General features: G+C 46.5%; 1 protein-coding gene across 1 annotated transcript in view; it reads left to right on the top strand.

The window, feature by feature from the left end:
• The window catches only part of LOC134990033 (proline-, glutamic acid- and leucine-rich protein 1-like), a 161,835-nt gene extending 153,956 nt beyond the window's left edge, over nucleotides 1–7,879 (top strand). Inside the window, exon 5 of the mRNA XM_063950644.1 lies at nucleotides 7,730–7,879. Coding sequence (XP_063806714.1) covers nucleotides 7,730–7,879 — 150 coding nt within the window. The remainder of the gene's footprint in view (nucleotides 1–7,729) is intronic.
• The last annotated feature ends 10,664 nt before the right edge of the window (nucleotides 7,880–18,543 follow it).

Raw genomic sequence — 18,543 nt, 5'->3', positions numbered from 1 at the left:
CAGTCTGCGGTGCTGCTGAGCTGACAGTGTCCAGCAGGTCCGTCATCAGTCATCATTACCTAATAAATATATTATCTACCTGTCCGGCTGCAGTACTAGTGATATTATATATACATACATATATATATTGATTTCATATCATTATCATCCAGTCTATATTAGCAGCAGACACAGTACGTTAGTCCACGGCTGTAGCTACCTCTGTGTCGGCACTCGGCAGTCCTTCCATAAGTATACTAGTATCCATCTCCATTGTTTACCTGAGGTGCCTTTTAGTTGTGCCTATTAAAATATGGAGAACAAAAATGTTGAGGTTCCAAAATTAGGGAAAGATCAAGATCCACTTCCACCTCGTGCTGAAGCTGCTGCCACTAGTCATGGCCGAGACGATGAAATGCCAGCAACGTCGTCTGCCAAGGCCGATGCCCAATGTCATAGTACAGAGCATGTCAAATCCAAAACACCAAATATCAGTAAAAAAAGGACTCCAAAACCTAAAATAAAATTGTCAGAGGAGAAGCGTAAACTTGCCAATATGCCATTTACCACACGGAGTGGCAAGGAACGGCTGAGGCCCTGGCCTATGTTCATGGCTAGTGGTTCAGCTTCACATGAGGATGGAAGCACTCAGCCTCTCGCTAGAAAAATGAAAAGACTCAAGCTGGCAAAAGCAGTAGCACCGCAAAGAACTGTGCGTTCTTCGAAATCCCAAATCCACAAGGAGAGTCCGACTCCAATTGTGTCGGTTGCGATGCCTGAACTTCCCAACACTGGACGTGAAGAGCATGCGCCTTCCATCATTTGCACGCCCCCTGCAAGTGCTGGAAGGAGCACCCGCAGTCCAGTTCCTGATAGTCAGATTGAAGATGTCAGTGTTGAAGTACACCAGGATGAGGAGGATATGGGTGTTGCTGGCGCTGGGGAGGAAATTGACCAGGAGGATTCTGATGGTGAGGTGGTTTGTTTAAGTCAGGCACCCGGGGAGACACCTGTTGTCCGTGGGAGGAATATGGCCACTGACATGCCTGGTGAAAATACCAAAAAAATCAGCTCTTCGGTGTGGAAGTATTTCAACAGAAATGCGGACAACAGGTGTCAAGCCGTGTGTTGCCTTTGTCAAGCTGTAATAAGTAGGGGTAAGGACGTTAACCACCTCGGAACATCCTCCCTTATACATCACCTGCAGCGCATTCATAATAAGTCAGTGACAAGTTCAAAAACTTTGGGTGACAGCGGAAGCAGTCCACTGACCAGTAAATCCCTTCCTCTTGTAACCAAGCTCACGCAAACCACCCCACCAACTCCCTCAGTGTCAATTTCCTCCTTCCCCAGGAATGCCAATAGTCCTGCAGGCCATGTCACTGGCAATTCTGACGATTCCTCTCCTGCCTGGGATTCCTCCGATGCATCCTTGCGTGTAACGCCTACTGCTGCTGGCGCTGCTGTTGTTGCTGCTGGGAGTCGATGGTCATCCCAGAGGGGAAGTCGTAAGACCACTTTTACTACTTCCACCAAGCAATTGACTGTCCAACAGTCCTTTGCGAGGAAGATGAAATATCACAGCAGTCATCCTACTGCAAAGCGGATAACTGAGGCCTTGGCATCCTGGGTGGTGAGAAACGTGGTTCCGGTATCCATCATTACTGCAGAGCCAACTAGAGACTTGTTGGAGGTACTGTGTCCCCGGTACCAAATACCATCTAGGTTCCATTTCTCTAGGCAGGCGATACCGAAAATGTACACAGACCTCAGAAAAAGAGTCACCAGTGTCCTAAAAAATGCAGCTGTACCCAATGTCCACTTAACCACGGACATGTGGACAAGTGGAGCAGGGCAGGGTCAGGACTATATGACTGTGACAGCCCACTGGGTAGATGTATGGACTCCCGCCGCAAGAACAGCAGCGGCGGCACCAGTAGCAGCATCTCGCAAACGCCAACTCTTTCCTAGGCAGGCTACGCTTTGTATCACCGGTTTCCAGAATACGCACACAGCTGAAAACCTCTTACGGCAACTGAGGAAGATCATCGCGGAATGGCTTACCCCAATTGGACTCTCCTGTGGATTTGTGGCATCGGACAACGCCAGCAATATTGTGTGTGCATTAAATATGGGCAAATTCCAGCACGTCCCATGTTTTGCACATACCTTGAATTTGGTGGTGCAGAATTATTTAAAAAACGACAGGGGCGTGCAAGAGATGCTGTCGGTGGCCAGAAGAATTGCGGGACACTTTCGGCGTACAGGCACCACGTACAGAAGACTGGAGCACCACCAAAAACTACTGAACCTGCCCTGCCATCATCTGAAGCAAGAAGTGGTAACGAGGTGGAATTCAACCCTCTATATGCTTCAGAGGTTGGAGGAGCAGCAAAAGGCCATTCAAGCCTATACAATTGAGCACGATATAGGAGGTGGAATGCACCTGTCTCAAGCGCAGTGGAGAATGATTTCAACGTTGTGCAAGGTTCTGATGCCCTTTGAACTTGCCACACGTGAAGTCAGTTCAGACACTGTCAGCCTGAGTCAGGTCATTCCCCTCATCAGGCTTTTGCAGAAGAAGCTGGAGACATTGAAGGAGGAGCTAACACGGAGCGATTCCGCTAGGCATGTGGGACTTGTGGATGGAGCCCTTAATTCGCTTAACAAGGATTCACGGGTGGTCAATCTGTTGAAATCAGAGCACTACATTTTGGCCACCGTGCTCGATCCTAGATTTAAAGCCAGCCTTGGATCTCTCTTTCCGGCAGACACAAGTCTGCTGGGGTTGAAAGACCTGCTGGTGAGAAAATTGTCAAGTCAAGCGGAACGCGACCTGTCAACATCTCCTCCTTCACATTCTCCCGCAACTGGGGGTGCGAGGAAAAGGCTCAGAATTCCGAGCCCACCCGCTGGCGGTGATGCAGGGCAGTCTGGAGCGACTGCTGATGCTGACATCTGGTCCGGACTGAAGGACCTGACAACGATTACGGACATGTCGTCTACTGTCACTGCATATGATTCTCTCAACATTGAAAGAATGGTGGAGGATTATATGAGTGACCGCATCCAAGTAGGCACGTCACACAGTCCGTACTTATACTGGCAGGAAAAAGAGGCAATTTGGAGGCCCTTGCACAAACTGGCTTTATTCTACCTAAGTTGTCCTCCCACAAGTGTGTACTCCGAAAGAGTGTTTAGTGCCGCCGCTCACCTTGTCAGCAATCGGCGTACGAGGTTACATCCAGAAAATGTGGAGAAGATGATGTTCATTAAAATGAATTATAATCAATTCCTCCGTGGAGACATTGACCAGCAGCAATTGCCTCCACAAAGTACACAGGGAGCTGAGATGGTGGATTCCAGTGGGGACGAATTGATAATCTGTGAGGAGGGGGATGTACACGGTGATATATCGGAGGATGATGATGAGGTGGACATCTTGCCTCTGTAGAGCCAGTTTGTGCAAGGAGAGATTAATTGCTTCTTTTTTGGTGGGGGTCCAAACCAACCCGTCATTTCAGTCACAGTCGTGTGGCAGACCCTGTCACTGAAATTATGGGTTGGTTAAAGTGTGCATGTCCTGTTTATACAACATAAGGGTGGGTGGGAGGGCCCAAGGACAATTCCATCTTGCACCTCTTTTTTCTTTAATTTTTCTTTGCGTCATGTGCTGTTTGTGGAATGTTTTTTGGAAGGGCCATCCTGCGTGACACTGCAGTGCCACTCCTAGATGGGCCCGGTGTTTGTGTCGGCCACTAGGGTCGCTTATCTTACTCACACAGCTACCTCATTGCGCCTCTTTTTTTCTTTGCGTCATGTGCTGTTTGGGGAGGGTTTTTTGGAAGGGACATCCTGCGTGACACTGCAGTGCCACTCCTAGATGGGCCCGGTGTTTGTGTCGGCCACTAGGGTCGCTTATCTTACTCACACAGCTACCTCATTGCGCCTCTTTTTTTCTTTGCGTCATGTGCTGTTTGGGGAGGGTTTTTTGGAAGGGACATCCTGCGTGACACTGCAGTGCCACTCCTAGATGGGCCCGGTGTTTGTGTCGGCCACTAGGGTCGCTTATCTTACTCACACAGCTACCTCATTGCGCCTCTTTTTTTCTTTGCGTCATGTGCTGTTTGGGGAGGGTTTTTTGAAAGGGACATGCTGCGTGACACTGCAGTGCCACTCCTAGATGGGCCCGGTGTTTGTGTCGGCCACTAGGGTCGCTTATCTTACTCACACAGCTACCTCATTGCGCCTCTTTTTTTCTTTGCGTCATGTGCTGTTTGGGGAGGGTTTTTTGGAAGGGACATCCTGCGTGACACTGCAGTGCCACTCCTAGATGGGCCCGGTGTTTGTGTCGGCCACTAGGGTCGCTTATCTTACTCACACAGCTACCTCATTGCGCCTCTTTTTTTCTTTGCGTCATGTGCTGTTTTGGGAGGGTTTTTTGGAAGGGACATCCTGCGTGACACTGCAGTGCCACTCCTAGATGGGCCCGGTGTTTGTGTCGGCCACTAGGGTCGCTTATCTTACTCACACAGCTACCTCAATGCGCCTCTTTTTTTCTTTGCGTCATGTGCTGTTTGGGGAGGGTTTTTTGGAAGGGCCATCCTGCGTGACACTGCAGTGCCACTCCTAGATGGGCCCGGTGTTTGTGTCGGCCACTAGGGTCGCTTATCTTACTCACACAGCTACCTCATTGCGCCTCTTTTTTTCTTTGCGTCATGTGCTGTTTGGGGAGGGTTTTTTGGAAGGGCCATCCTGCGTGACACTGCAGTGCCACTCCTAGATGGGCCCGGTGTTTGTGTCGGCCACTAGGGTCGCTTATCTTACTCACACAGCTACCTCATTGCGCCTCTTTTTTTCTATGCGTCATGTGCTGTTTGGGGAGGGTTTTTTGGAAGGGCCATCCTGCGTGACACTGCAGTGCCACTCCTAGATGGGCCCGGTGTTTGTGTCGGCCACTAGGGTCGCTTATCTTACTCACACAGCTACCTCATTGCGCCTCTTTTTTTCTTTGCGTCATGTGCTGTTTGGGGAGGGTTTTTTGGAAGGGACATCCTGCGTGACACTGCAGTGCCACTCCTAGATGGGCCCGGTGTTTGTGTCGGCCACTAGGGTCGCTTATCTTACTCACACAGCTACCTCATTGCGCCTCTTATTTTCTTTGCGTCATGTGCTGTTTGGGGAGGGTTTTTTGGAAGGGACATCCTGCGTGACACTGCAGTGCCACTCCTAGATGGGCCCGGTGTTTGTGTCGGCCACTAGAGTCGCTTAGCTTAGTCATCCAGCGACCTAGGTGCAAATTTTAGGACTAAAAATAATATTGTGAGGTGTGAGGTATTCAGAATAGACTGAAAATGAGTGTAAATTATGGTTTTTGAGGTTAATAATACTTTGGGATCAAAATGACCCCCAAATTCTATGATTTAAGCTGTTTTTTAGTGTTTTTTAAAAAAAAACACCCGAATCCAAAACACACCCGAATCCGACAAAAAAAATTCGGTGAGGTTTTGCCAAAACGCGGTCGAACCCAAAACACGGCCACGGAACCGAACCCAAAACCAAAACACAAAACCCGAAAAATTTCCGGCGCTCATCTCTACTGCTGATGACTTTAAATTTGGTCAGTTAGTTCTGCAGGAACATCCGCACTCTTCCTCCAATACTGGGAGCTTTGGTACATCTCCACGATACTAAATGGACCCCAGCATCCTCTAGGATGTTAGAGAAAATAGGATTTTAATATACCTACCAGTAAATCCTTTTGTCGTAGTCTGTACGCCCGCCCAGTGCTCCTTTTTTCTGCATTATATTTTTTCTTCTTACACAAGTTATCACGTGTTAAGTTGTTATTTAGCAGTTGCTGTAAAGTTATTCATGCTTGTTGGCATGTTTTGAGTTGTATGCCATGTTGTGCGGCATGGTTGAACGGTCTGAGCTGGTGTGAATCTCGCCACTAGCTTAAAGTAAATCCTTCTCTCAAAGTTTGTCCGTCTCCTCGGGCACAGTTCCTATACTGAGGTCTGGGGGATGGGCATAGAGGGAGGAGCCAGTTCACACTGTAAAAAAGTCTTAAAGTGCCGAAGGCTCCTGCGGACCCGTCTATACCCCATGGTACTAAATGGACCCCAGCATCCTCTACAGACTATGAGAAAAGGATTTACCGGTAGGTATATTAAAATCCTATTTTTACATATATGCAATGTGTATTTTAGTTTTGGTTTAGAAAATAATTCTCAGCTGTTAGGTAGCTGAAGACAGTAGCATAGTACTCATTTCCTTTGCTATTATTTGAAATACTAAAAGTTTTGTAATGCAGTTTTGATGCAGGGGAAAATGAATCAGAAATTCCAACCCCAGACATTGGTTTTAAACTTTTATGATCCTGTACTTACCCAAGGGTTATTTGCCCATATAACAAACAATTTTTGTTTTGTGACAAGGTTATCACAAAGGGAGGAGAGTAAAATATATTTGTTATAGGCAAATATATCGTTACTATCAATAGCTGCTTGGAGCATATTCCAGTGCATTTTGTTTTATTTTTTTAGAAAAGATATGCAAGTGAAGAAAGGAAAAGTATGTAGGGCAAGTGAAGAAAGTAAAAGTATGTAGGATAATAGATAGATCATAAAGAGAGAGGTGATTACAAAAAGAAAAGTTGAGAAGCAATATGAAGGACGTATGAAAGTTTGAAGACTAAAAGAAAGTCGGTTTCGAGAAAGACAAAGAAAGACATCTGACAGTGGTCAGTATTACATGGCAAGATTACAGAGGTGATGCCATGATCAGAAGATTTGAAGAACAAGCAGCTCCAAAATTAAAGTAAATAATAAGGAACAAGACAGAAGAAGTCCCAGAAGACAAATGAATGATGCTTCTTCTGCCAACGTGAAGTGCAGGCTTCTCCAGGTACCTCCCAGTAAACATAATGGGGGGAATTCAAATGTTTGAAAAGTCAGTTGGGTGTCTGTTTTTTCCTATCTAATAGACAGGAAAAAATAGACACCCAACTGACTTTTCAAACATTTGAATTCCCCCCAGTGTCTCCAGAAGAAACAACAGAAGGTATGATTACAGTCACCTTACCCACTAGAGAAGGACGTTTGTGTCTAATCAATACTGGAGCCAGCAGAAGACAGTAGAGGGAGGTACCACAGGAACTGATGATATTGGAAACACTTGAAGGGACAGGAGATGCAAGGACTATAGTCACCAATACTAGTCCAGTTCTTGATCTCAAGTACATGTCCAGTGACTTTGCTGGGACACAATGTACTGAAGCTTAGCCAAGCGAGTATACAGTACACCCCAGCAGAAGTTGAGTTTTCCAGCAACTTATCAAAGGAGGTACAGAACCATTTAGAAGCAGGTTGGAACAGATGTTCAGTATTAGCTTGTTCCCGCAGTACCAGTTGTGGAAGAAAGTAAGCAATACCGGTAGACAAGATTACCCCAGGGAGGGGCTACATCACCAGGTGATTTAACCAGAAGACACACAGCTAATACAGTATGTTAATGACCTGCTGATTGCCACCACCACTGAAATAAGTACCAAGAAGAGACAGTGTCCACAAGACTGCAGAGCCTCGAAAGGAGGAACTGCAGCTAGCAAAAGGTAATCTTCCTAGGACACTCAAGGTACCCAACATCTAACAGAAGAGAGAACGAAATTCATAATGCAAGCCAAGGTGTTGAATCTCCAGATTCAATAGGAGGGAGAAACAGATTATCTTCTCTATTGATGGATCAGCAAGAAGATGATAAGGACCAGGAGGATGGTCCGGAGGAGGAGGAGGATGGTCCGGAGGAGGATGGTGAGGAGGAGGAGGAGGAGGAGGATGGTGAGGAGGAGGATGGTGAGGATGGTGAGGAGGAGGATGGTGAGGAGGAGGATGGTTAGGAGGAGGATGGGGAGGAGGAGGAGGAGGATGGTGAGGAGGATGGTGAGGAGGAGGATGGTGAGGAGGAGGATGGTGAGGATGGTGAGGAGGAGGATGGGGAGGAGGAGGATGGAGAGGAGGAGGAGGAGGAGGATGGGGAGGAGGAGGAGGAGGAGGAGGAGGAATTTTTTCCACGATTGTGTGGCTTTAATGGAACAAGAAATTCAACCCTTGCCATATGTTACACACACAGCCCTACATAATGCTCAGCATGAGCTGTATGTGGATGGATCAAGGTACTATGAGGATGGAATTCCTTATACAGGATATGTAGTAACCACTGAACATGAACTTGTGGATTCAGGATCCTTACCATCCTAGTACAAGATTGTGGGCCAGATATGGAAAAGCAGAGGCTTCAAGATGGCAAGTGGCGAAGACATACAACATGCTTCACTGATCAGACACCAGTTCAGAGCTCTGCAAGGGCCACACAAACAAAGTTGCAGTAATAAAGATCCAGGCACGACACTACTGAAGCAAGAGGCAACAATCTAGCAAGATGCTGAAGCTAAGAGGGCAGTAAAATGCCCCCAGCAGAAAAGGCAAGCCTATACAGTAACCACTCCAGTGCCAGACCAAATGCCTGATTATGCTACACTGATTGAACTTCAGAACCAGGCAACAGAGAATGAGAAAGTAGCCTGTGAAAAAAAGAAAGCAACCAAACAACCAACCAACCAACCAACCAACCAACCAACCAACCAACCAGGGAAGGTAGCAATCTACACTACACAGACAGAAGAAACAGAAGAAGTAAAGCCTCAAACGCCTGATCTACAGGATTTGAAGAAATTTCAGGAACATGCAGGTCCTCAACAAAAACAAGCATGTCAGAGAAGAGGAGCCAGACAAAAAGAAGAAACTGGCTTATGGAAATTAGAAGAAAAGTCAAGCTTACCCAGAAGCTTATATCCACTTATGTGTCAAGTCAGACATGGATTCACAAACCTGGGAAAGGATCAAATGGGAAATTTAGTTAATGAAAGATGGATAGCTCCAGAATTTTATCCAGATGTAACCAGGGGGTTTATTTACTAATATTCGTGTTTGAGTCGGTTTGTGTATAGTTTAAACTAATTTTTTATCAGGTGCAGTTTCATTCAACTTTTTGAATCTATCTACGCTAATTTACAAAGCTGTCGAGTTATTGGTTTTCGGATTTTCCGATGTCGATGTATGTCATATTTTTTTTAGCCATTTACGGCCGTCAATCACTTTTGTGTTCATGTTTTTGTTGTTTTGACTAGTTTTTTTTCAATGTTTAACGCGGCAGTGTTTTTCTCCAACCACGGCCGCATTTTCACTTTTAGTTTCCGATGTAGGAGTGTCTGTGCGCAACCATATAAATATGCCTCAAACCATCCACACCTCGTGGGTTTAGTTAGTGGTGAGGAGAGAGGTTGTGCTGTGGAGGTTAGTGAGTAGTTGGTTTGGTGAGGAGTTTTTGTTGCAATTTCTGAGTGTAGTATTGTGTTTGAAAGTAGTCTTGTCCTTCTTGTAGTTTTGTTCGTTTTGGTTTTGTCTTATTTTTTTGTCCTAGTTTTTTTTATTTGGAGTCCCGTGTGTGTGTGTGTGTGTGTGTGTGTGTGTGTGTGTGTGTGTGTGTGTGTGTTGTGTAGTGGAGGAGTGTGTTGTTTGTCTTATTATTTTTCTGTGTTAATTGTTGAAGCACACAATTATGTCTGACTCAGAGGTGGGTGAGGTGAGTGAGGTGGAGGCGGTGAGTGAGGGGGAGGGGGTTGGTCAGGTGGAGGAGGTGAGTGAGAGTGAGGTTAGTGAGGTGGAGGAGGTGGGTGAGGTTGCTGCTGCAGCCTCAAGTGACAGTGACAGTCAGACAGCTCCGCAGCCCTACACCACTACTAAGACTGGGCGGAATGTAAAATTTAGTTATGCTGAAAATGTGGCAATGGTGCGGGAGATGATGAAATATCAGCGGCAGCTATTTGGGCCTGAGTCCGCCAAGGTGCCAACACGGAAGAAGACGGTGTTGTGGGCGAAAGTTGTTGCTGCTGTAAATAGTGAGGGGGTGGTCAAGCGGATGGAGGACACGTGCCACAAACGGTACTATGACATAAAGCACCGTGTGAAGTCCAAAATGGCCAAGGAGGCGAAGTCGGCTCGCAAAACCGGTGGTGGACAGCCCTTTATTGCCAGATATCTGGACTATGAGGAGCCCATGCAGAGTTTAATACCTCCTGAAGTAGTGTCAGCAACCCATGTCCGTGATTCCGATCGGCCCAGGAAGGATGGTGAGCATGTGTTTTCTTCATAACATTCTATTACCTTTGTTATGTCTTAATTTATATTGAAATTGTGTGTCATGTGACATAGCACATTACTACCATCTTCAAGTGCGCGTCAGCAAATACATGTTTTGTACAAAAGCCAATGTACCATAGAACAGTATTGTATGTGATGTGGTATTTTAACATTACATTTAGCATGTCTATTTGTGAGTTTGTGTGTCATTGAATTGTAAAGCAGTTATATTGTCCTTTTCACATTTTAGATTTGTAAAGTTGGACTGTGTTTTTTATGCAGTTATCCATGTGCAATGTTCAAAAAACAGTGGTTGACATGTTAGAGGCTGGAGTAGTGCTAAGACACTTTTAAACCAGTTACATGTGTTTTTTAATTAGGCCAGAATGTAATCATGTTTAAAGCAAACACACTATTTGGTGGCTCAGTTTGAGGCTGTATTTGTACCTTGACACAACACTGCTGACTTAGTTACAGTACTATTATGTTGGATATTATTTATATAAAATGCTTAACTTTATTTTTTGCTGATATTGTGCTAGTGTGTGTTTGTAGTGGCACATCACAGAGGATTTTCAATATTCCATCTTTCATTAAGTACATTAGATAATAAAAGCAAAGGTGGTCATTCCAAGTTTTTAGCTCGTTGCCGATTTTCGCTATGCTGCGATTTGTTGCTAAATGCGCATGCGCATGGTACGCAGAGCGCATGCGCTAAGTTATTTAACACAAAACTTAGTAGATTTGCTGGTGTTCGTGCGACGCTTTTCAGTCGCACTGCTGATCGGTGAATGATTGACAGGAAAGGGGCATTTCTGGGTGGTAAATGAGCATTTTCCGGGAGTGTGCTAAAAAACGCAGGTGTGTCAGGGAAAAACACGGGAGTGTCTGGAGAAACGGGGGAGTGGCTGGCTGAACGCAGGGCGTGTTTGTGACGTCAAACCAGGAACTAAACGGACCGAGCTGATCGCAATCTAGGAGTAGGTCTGGACAGGGCCGGCGCTTCCATTAGGCAGCTTTAGGCAGCTGCCTATGGGCGCCAGAACCTGAGGGGGCGGGTCGCTGTCACTGGGGCATGTGGCTGTCTGTGAAAAAAAATTAAGTATGAGTGAGCGGCCTCCCCGGCAAATGTGACGGTCACATTTTCCGTCAGCTCCGCCGGCTCCCGCTCTACTGCAGTAACTGAAGGGAAGTCCCTCAAGCGCCGCCTCTGCCGTGTGAGTTAAGAGCCCCTGTAATCTGCTCTGGGCTGCTCCACTCACGCTTTCCCGGGTGCCGCTGTCCGTGTTCGCCTGCTGCCGCCCGTCTCTGCGTCCCGCTGGTAACATCTCCGGAGGGGGTGATCAGCTTGAGCTGCTCTCGGTAAGTGAGAGACAGCGGCTACAGAGGAGACTGCAGTGCAGGCGGCCTCCTGCTGTTGTTGTTCCATGCGTGGATCACCAATTCCTGCAGCCTGCAATCTGTTCTCCTTGGCCTGGCCCCCACTATACATTTTCATGGGCTGATTGTAGTGATTTTGGGTGTAATATATATATATATATATATAGAGCTGTGGGGATATACTGTACACACACATTATATATATATATATATATATATATATATATGTACAGTACATCCCCACAGCTCTATATATATATATACATACATACATACATAAATACATACATACATACATAAATACATACATACATACATACATACACATACACACAGTGGTCGAAGTGGGGCAGTATACAGTGGTATGGTATGCATGCCGCCACTTCTTCCACTGACCCGGAAATGAAAATGTGCAGCATGAGGCGAGGGAAGTCGCCATCCTGCTGCACATTGTGCTCCTGTCCCTGCTCGATGGCCAGCGGCTGTGTAGAGTGCTGTTGTAGCTCACAGCCGCACAGCCGCCCTCCACCCGCCAGCCCGGCTCACGCGTGACACTCCACGGCTCAAAGCTGCCCAGCCGCCGCCAGCCTGGCTCCCGCCACCCTGACAGCGCAGCTGCCCAGCTCAGTCTGGAACTGATGTAAGAGAGTGTCAGTGTGGGGACATGTGTGTGTGTGTGTGTGTGTGTGTGTGTGTGTGTGTGTGTGTGTGTGTGTGTGTGTAAATCTGGCTGCGTGTGTGTGACTGTGAGTATGTAGATATGTGGCTATGTGTGTATAAGTGATATAGTGTGTGTGTGTGTGTGTGTGTAAATGTGGCTGGGTGTGTATTTTTATATATGTAAGTGTGTGTATGCGTGTATATGTGGTTTTGTGTGTATACCTGAACTGGACCGAGTGGGGGGGCAATATGATCTTTTTCGTCTCTGGCCGTCCGCCACCAGCCACTCACCGCCACCAGCCAACAGCCGCCCGCTGCTCACCGCCGCCAGCCGCTCACCCGCAACAAATGGCGGTCAGAGGGACCTAACCCACCAAAGGCCTCCTTATCACTGCCGCTGCCCATGGGTGCCTCCGCCGACCACAGTCAGGTAATGTTCCCCTGCTGTCACCCTCTCTTCCTGCTATCACTGTCGTCACTCTCTCTCCCTGCTGTCACTGTCGTCACTCTCTCTCTTCCTGTCGTCACTCTCTCTCTTCCTGTCGTCACTCTCTCTCTCTCCCTGTCGTCACTCTCTCTCTCTCCCTGTCGTCACTCTCTCTCTCTCCCTGTCCCTGCTGTCACTCTGGCTGTTACTGCTGTCACAATTTCGGCTCATTCAGTGTGCTACAATGTGATTTTCGTCTCATTCAGTGTGCTACAATGTGAATTTGGGCTCATTCAGTGTGCTACAATGTGAATTTCGGCTCAATCAGTGTGCTACAATGTGAATTTCGGCTCATTCAGTGTGCTACAATGTGATTTTCGTCTCATTCAGTGTGCTACAATGTGAATTTGGGCTCATTCAGTGTGCTACAATGTGAATTTGGGCTCATTCAGTGTGCTACAATGTGAATTTGGGCTCATTCAGTGTGCTACAGTGTGAATTTGGGCTCATTCAGTGTGCTACAATGTGAATTTCGGCTCATTCAGTGTGCTACAATGTGAATTTCGGCTCATTCAGTGTGCTACAATGTGAATTTCGGCTCAATCAGTGTGCTACAATGTGAATTTCGGCTCATTCAGTGTGCTATAATGTGAATTTCGGCTCATTCAGTGTGCTACAATGTGATTTTCGTCTCATTCAGTGTGCTACAATGTGAATTTGGGCTCATTCAGTGTGCTACAATGTGAATTTGGGCTCATTCAGTGTGCTACAATGTGAATTTCGGCTCAATCAGTGTGCTACAATGTGAATTTCGGCTCATTCAGTGTGCTACAATGTGAATTTGGGCTCATTCAGTGTGCTACAATGTGAATTTCGGCTCAATCAGTGTGCTACAATGTGAATTTCGGCTCATTCAGTGTGCTACAATGTGATTTTCGTCTCATTCAGTGTGCTACAATGTGAATTTGGGCTCATTCAGTGTGCTACAATGTGAATTTGGGCTCATTCAGTGTGCTACAATGTGAATTTGGGCTCATTCAGTGTGCTACAATGTGAATTTCGGCTCATTCAGTGTGCTACAATGTGATTTTCGTCTCATTCAGTGTGCTACAATGTGATTTTCGTCTCATTCAGTGTGCTACAATGTGAATTTCGGCTCAATCAGTGTGCTACAGTGTGAATTTGGGCTCATTCAGTGTGCTACAATGTGAATTTCGGCTCATTCAGTGTGCTACAATGTGAATTTCGGCTCATTCAGTGTGCTACAGTGTGAATTTCGGCTCATTCAGTGTGCTATAATGTGAATGTCGGCTCATTCAGTGTGCTACAATGTGATTTTCGTCTCATTCAGTGTGCTACAATGTGAATTTGGGCTCATTCAGTGTGCTACAATGTGAATTTCGGCTCATTCAGTGTGCTACAATGTGAATTTCGGCTCAATCAGTGTGCTACAGTGTGAATTTGGGCTCATTCAGTGTGCTACAATGTGAATTTCGGCTCATTCAGTGTGCTACAATGTGATTTTCGTCTCATTCAGTGTGCTACAATGTGAATTTGGGCTCATTCAGTGTGCTACAATGTGAATTTCGGCTCATTCAGTGTGCTACAATGTGATTTTCGTCTCATTCAGTGTGCTACAATGTGATTTTCGTCTCATTCAGTGTGCTACAATGTGAATGTCGGCTCATTCAGTGTGCTACAGTGTGAATTTCGGCTCATTCAGTGTGCTACAATGTGAATGTCGGCTCATTCAGTGTGCTATAATGTGAATTTCGGCTCATTCAGTGTGCTGCAATGTGAATGTCGGCTCATTCAGTGTGCTACAATGTGACTGTCTACTCAGTCAGTGTGCTACAATGTGACTGTCGGCTCAGTCAGTGTGCTACAATGTGACTGTCGGCTCAGTCAGTGTGCTACAATGTGACTGTCGGCTCATTCAGTGTGCTACAATGTGACTGTCGGCTCAGTCAGTGTGCTACAATGTGACTGTCGGCTCATTCATTGTGCTACAATGTGACTATCGGCTCAGTCAGTGTGCTACAATGTGACTGTCGGCTCATTCAGTGTGCTACAATGTGACTGTCGGCTCAGTCAGTGTGCTACAATGTGACTGTCGGCTCAGTCAGTGTGCTACAATGTGACTGTCGGCTCAGTCAGTGTGCTACAATGTGACTGTCGGCTCAGTCAGTGTGCTACAATGTGACTGTCGGCTCAGTCAGTGTGCTACAATGTGACTGTCGGCTCAGTCAGTGTGCTACAATGTGACTATCGGCTCAGTCAGTGTGCTATAATGTGAATTTCGGCTCAGTCAGTGTGCTACAATGTGACTATCGGCTCAGTCAGTGTGCTACAATGTGACTATCGGCTCAGTCAGTGTGCTACAATGTGACTATTGGCTCAGTCAGTGTGCTACAATGTGACTATCGGATCAGTCAGTGTGCTACAATGTGACTATCGGCTCAGTCAGTGTGCTATAATGTGAATTTCGGCTCAGTCAGTGTGCTACAATGTGACTATCGGCTCAGTCAGTGTGCTATTATGTGAATTTAGTCTCGTACCGTGTGCTATAATGTGAATTTCAGGTCGTACCGTGTGCTATAATGTGAATTTCAGCTCGTACCGTGTGCTATAAGGTGAATTTCAGCTCGTACCGTGTGCTATAAGGTGAAAGGGGCACCAGTACTAGATAGTATAAAGCAGGCATGTCCAAACTGCGGCCCTCCAGCTGTTGTGAAACTACATATCCCAGCATGCCCTGACACAGTTTTGTTGTCGGAGAATGCTAAAGCTATGTCAGGGCGTGCTGGGATGTGTAGTTTCTCAACAGCTGGGGGGCTGCAGTTTGGACATGCCTGGTATAAGGGGTTCTACTACACTGGACACGCCCCATTTTAGGTGACCACGCCCCCTTTTCCTGGAGCGCGGGCGCCTTTGGCGCGCACATAATTGCATCCTTGACTTTTGCATACCCCCACTTCAAAATTTCCACTTCGACCACTGTATACACACACACACACAAACTCGCCGCAAGTGGGAATAGTCCCTGCTAGTCGGCATGCCGACTGACAGGATTTAGAGGGGGGCGGGATGTAGCCGTCGGTAATGTGATCGGCAGTCTCGTGACCACCGGTCACATAACTACATCCCTATAAATCTATCTATATATATCTATATATATATATATATATATATACACATATCTCCATATAAAAATCTGAATATACCCCCCAGTTGCTGCACACATATCTGTCTGTCTATGTATGTAATGTATGCATGCATGTATCTATCGACAGTACATATCCTGCTGAGTTGTGTTCCCCCTTTCCTCCCCCATACACCACTACTACCTGCCTGGAGTCACCGCAATATGTCACACATAGTGTGGTTTTTCTTCCATATATTTTTGGAGGGGCAGTTTGTGGGTTTGGGCAAGGGGGGGGGGGGGGGGGCAGTAGGAAGACATTTTGCCTAGGGTGCCGAAAAACCTTGCACCGGCCCTGGGTCTGGAGCTACTCAGAAACTGCTTCAAAATATTTAGCAGCAGTTCTGCTAATCATTCGTTCGCAATTCTGCTAAGCTAAGATGCACTCCCAGAGGGCGGTGGCTTAGCATTTGCAATACTGCTAAAAGCAGCTAGCGAGCGAACAACTCGGAATGACCACCAAAATGTGTGTGATTTGGATTGTTTTGTATGTATTTGGAATTGTGTCCTATGTTTGTGGCCTCTACATTTTTTCCTGTGTTGCACTTTCCATAGTGCATATGGCTATTGAGCAATATTGATGTGTTAATGTGTGCGTGTGTGTGTGTGTGTGTGTGTGTGTGTGTGTGTGTGTGTGTGTGTGTGTATTTGCAATATCAGAATAAATAATATTGTTAAAATGTTTAAACAAAAATCACAATACAATTTTTTTGGGTGTAATTTTTATAAACATAATGGGGTAAATTTACTAAGAATCGTATTTTCCCGTTTGAGGTCAAAGTTCAATCACGAATGACATCGAAAGTGTAAATATGCAACTTTTTGAATTGATTACGACTAATTTACTAAGCTGCCGTATTCTGCATTTTCGGTTTTTCCGATGTCGATGTCATTCGTTTTTTTAGGCAGTGTTTTACGTGAGTGACTTGTAAAACACTGCCGACTTTAATACAATGAATCTCGGCCGGATCTGAGAGATCCGTGCAGGGCTTCATTGTGCACCTTGTAAAAAAAATAAAAAATGTTTAAACTTAAAAAAAAAATTGTGTGGGGTCCCCCCTCCTAAGCCAAACCAGCCTCGGGCTCTTTGAGCCGGCCCTGGTTGCAAAAATATGGGAAAAAAATTGACAGGGGTTCCCCCATATTTAAGCAACCAGCACCGGGCTCTGCGCCTGGTCCTGGTTCCAAAAATACGGGGGACAAAAAGCGTAGGGGTCCCCCGTATTTTTGAAACCAGCACCGGGCTCCACTAGCTGGACAGATAATGCCACAGCCGGGGGTCACTTTTATACAGTGCCTTGCGGCCGTGGCATCAAATATCCAACTAGTCACCCTTGGCCGGGGTACCCTGGGGGAGTGGGGACCCCTTCAATCAAGGGGTCCCCCCCAGCCACCCAAGGGCCAGGGGTGAAGCCCGAGGCTGTCCCCCCCCATCCAATGGGCTGCGGATGGGGGGCTTATAGCCTTTGTTGAAAGTAATGAATATTGTTTTTAGTAGCAGTACTACAAGTCCCAGCAAGCCTCCCCCGCAAGCTGGTACTTGGAGAACCACAAGTACCAGCATGCGGCGGAAAACCTGGCCCGCTGGTACCTGTAGTACTACTACTGAAAAAATACCCCAATAAAGACATTACACACACACCTTGAAAGTATAACTTTAATGCATACATACACACCACCATATACACATACTTACCTTATGTTCACACGAGGGTCGGTCCTCTTCTCCAGTAGAATCCATGGTGTACCTGTTGAAAAAATCCTACTCACCAAATCCAGTGTAGAGGGCTCCTCGGATAATCCATTTGTAATCCACGTACTTGTAAAAATAAAAAAACGGGACACCCGACCACGAACTGAAAGGGGACCCATGTTTTCACATGGGACCCCGTTCCCCGAATGCCAGAAACCCCCTCTGAATGATGTCTAAGTGGGTTTCTTCAGCCAATCAGGGAGCGCCACGTTGTGGCACCCTCCTGATCGGCTGTGTGCTCCTGTACTGTCTGACAGGCGGCACACGGCAGTGTTACAATGTAGCGCCTATGCGCTCCATTGTAACCAATGGTGGGAACTTTGTGGTCAGCGGTGAGGTCACTTTCGGTCAACCGCTCACCTCAAAGTTCCCACCATTGGTTACAATGGAGCGCATAGGCGCTACATTGTAACACTGCCGTGTGCCGCCTGTCAGACAGTACAGGAGCACACAGCCGATCAGGAGGGTGCCACAACGTGGCGCTCCCTGATTGGCTGAAGAAACCCACTTAGACATCAGTCAGAGGGGGTTTCTGGCATTCGGGGAAAGGGGTCCCATGTGAAAACATGGGTCCCCTTTCAGTTCGTGGTCGGGTGTCCCGTTTTTTTATTTTTACAAGTACGTGGATTACAAATGGATTATCCGAGGAGCCCTCTACACTGGATTTGGTGAGTAGGATTTTTTCAACAGGTACACCATGGATTCTACTGGAGAAGAGGCCCGACCCTCGTGTGAACATAAGGTAAGTATGTGTATATGGTGGTGTGTATGTATGCATTAAAGTTATACTTTCAAGATGTGTGTGTAATGTCTTTATTGGGGTATTTTTTTAGTAGTAGTACTACAGGTACCAGCGGGCCCGGTTTTCCGCCGCATGCTGGTACTTGTGGTTCTCCAAGTACCAGCTTGCGGGGGAGGCTTGCTGGGACTTGTAGTACTG

This window comes from Pseudophryne corroboree, chromosome 2 (genome assembly GCF_028390025.1).
Source record: "Pseudophryne corroboree isolate aPseCor3 chromosome 2, aPseCor3.hap2, whole genome shotgun sequence".
Classification (NCBI taxonomy): Eukaryota; Metazoa; Chordata; class Amphibia; order Anura; family Myobatrachidae; genus Pseudophryne; species Pseudophryne corroboree.
This window is presented reverse-complemented; position numbering and strand designations above follow the sequence as displayed.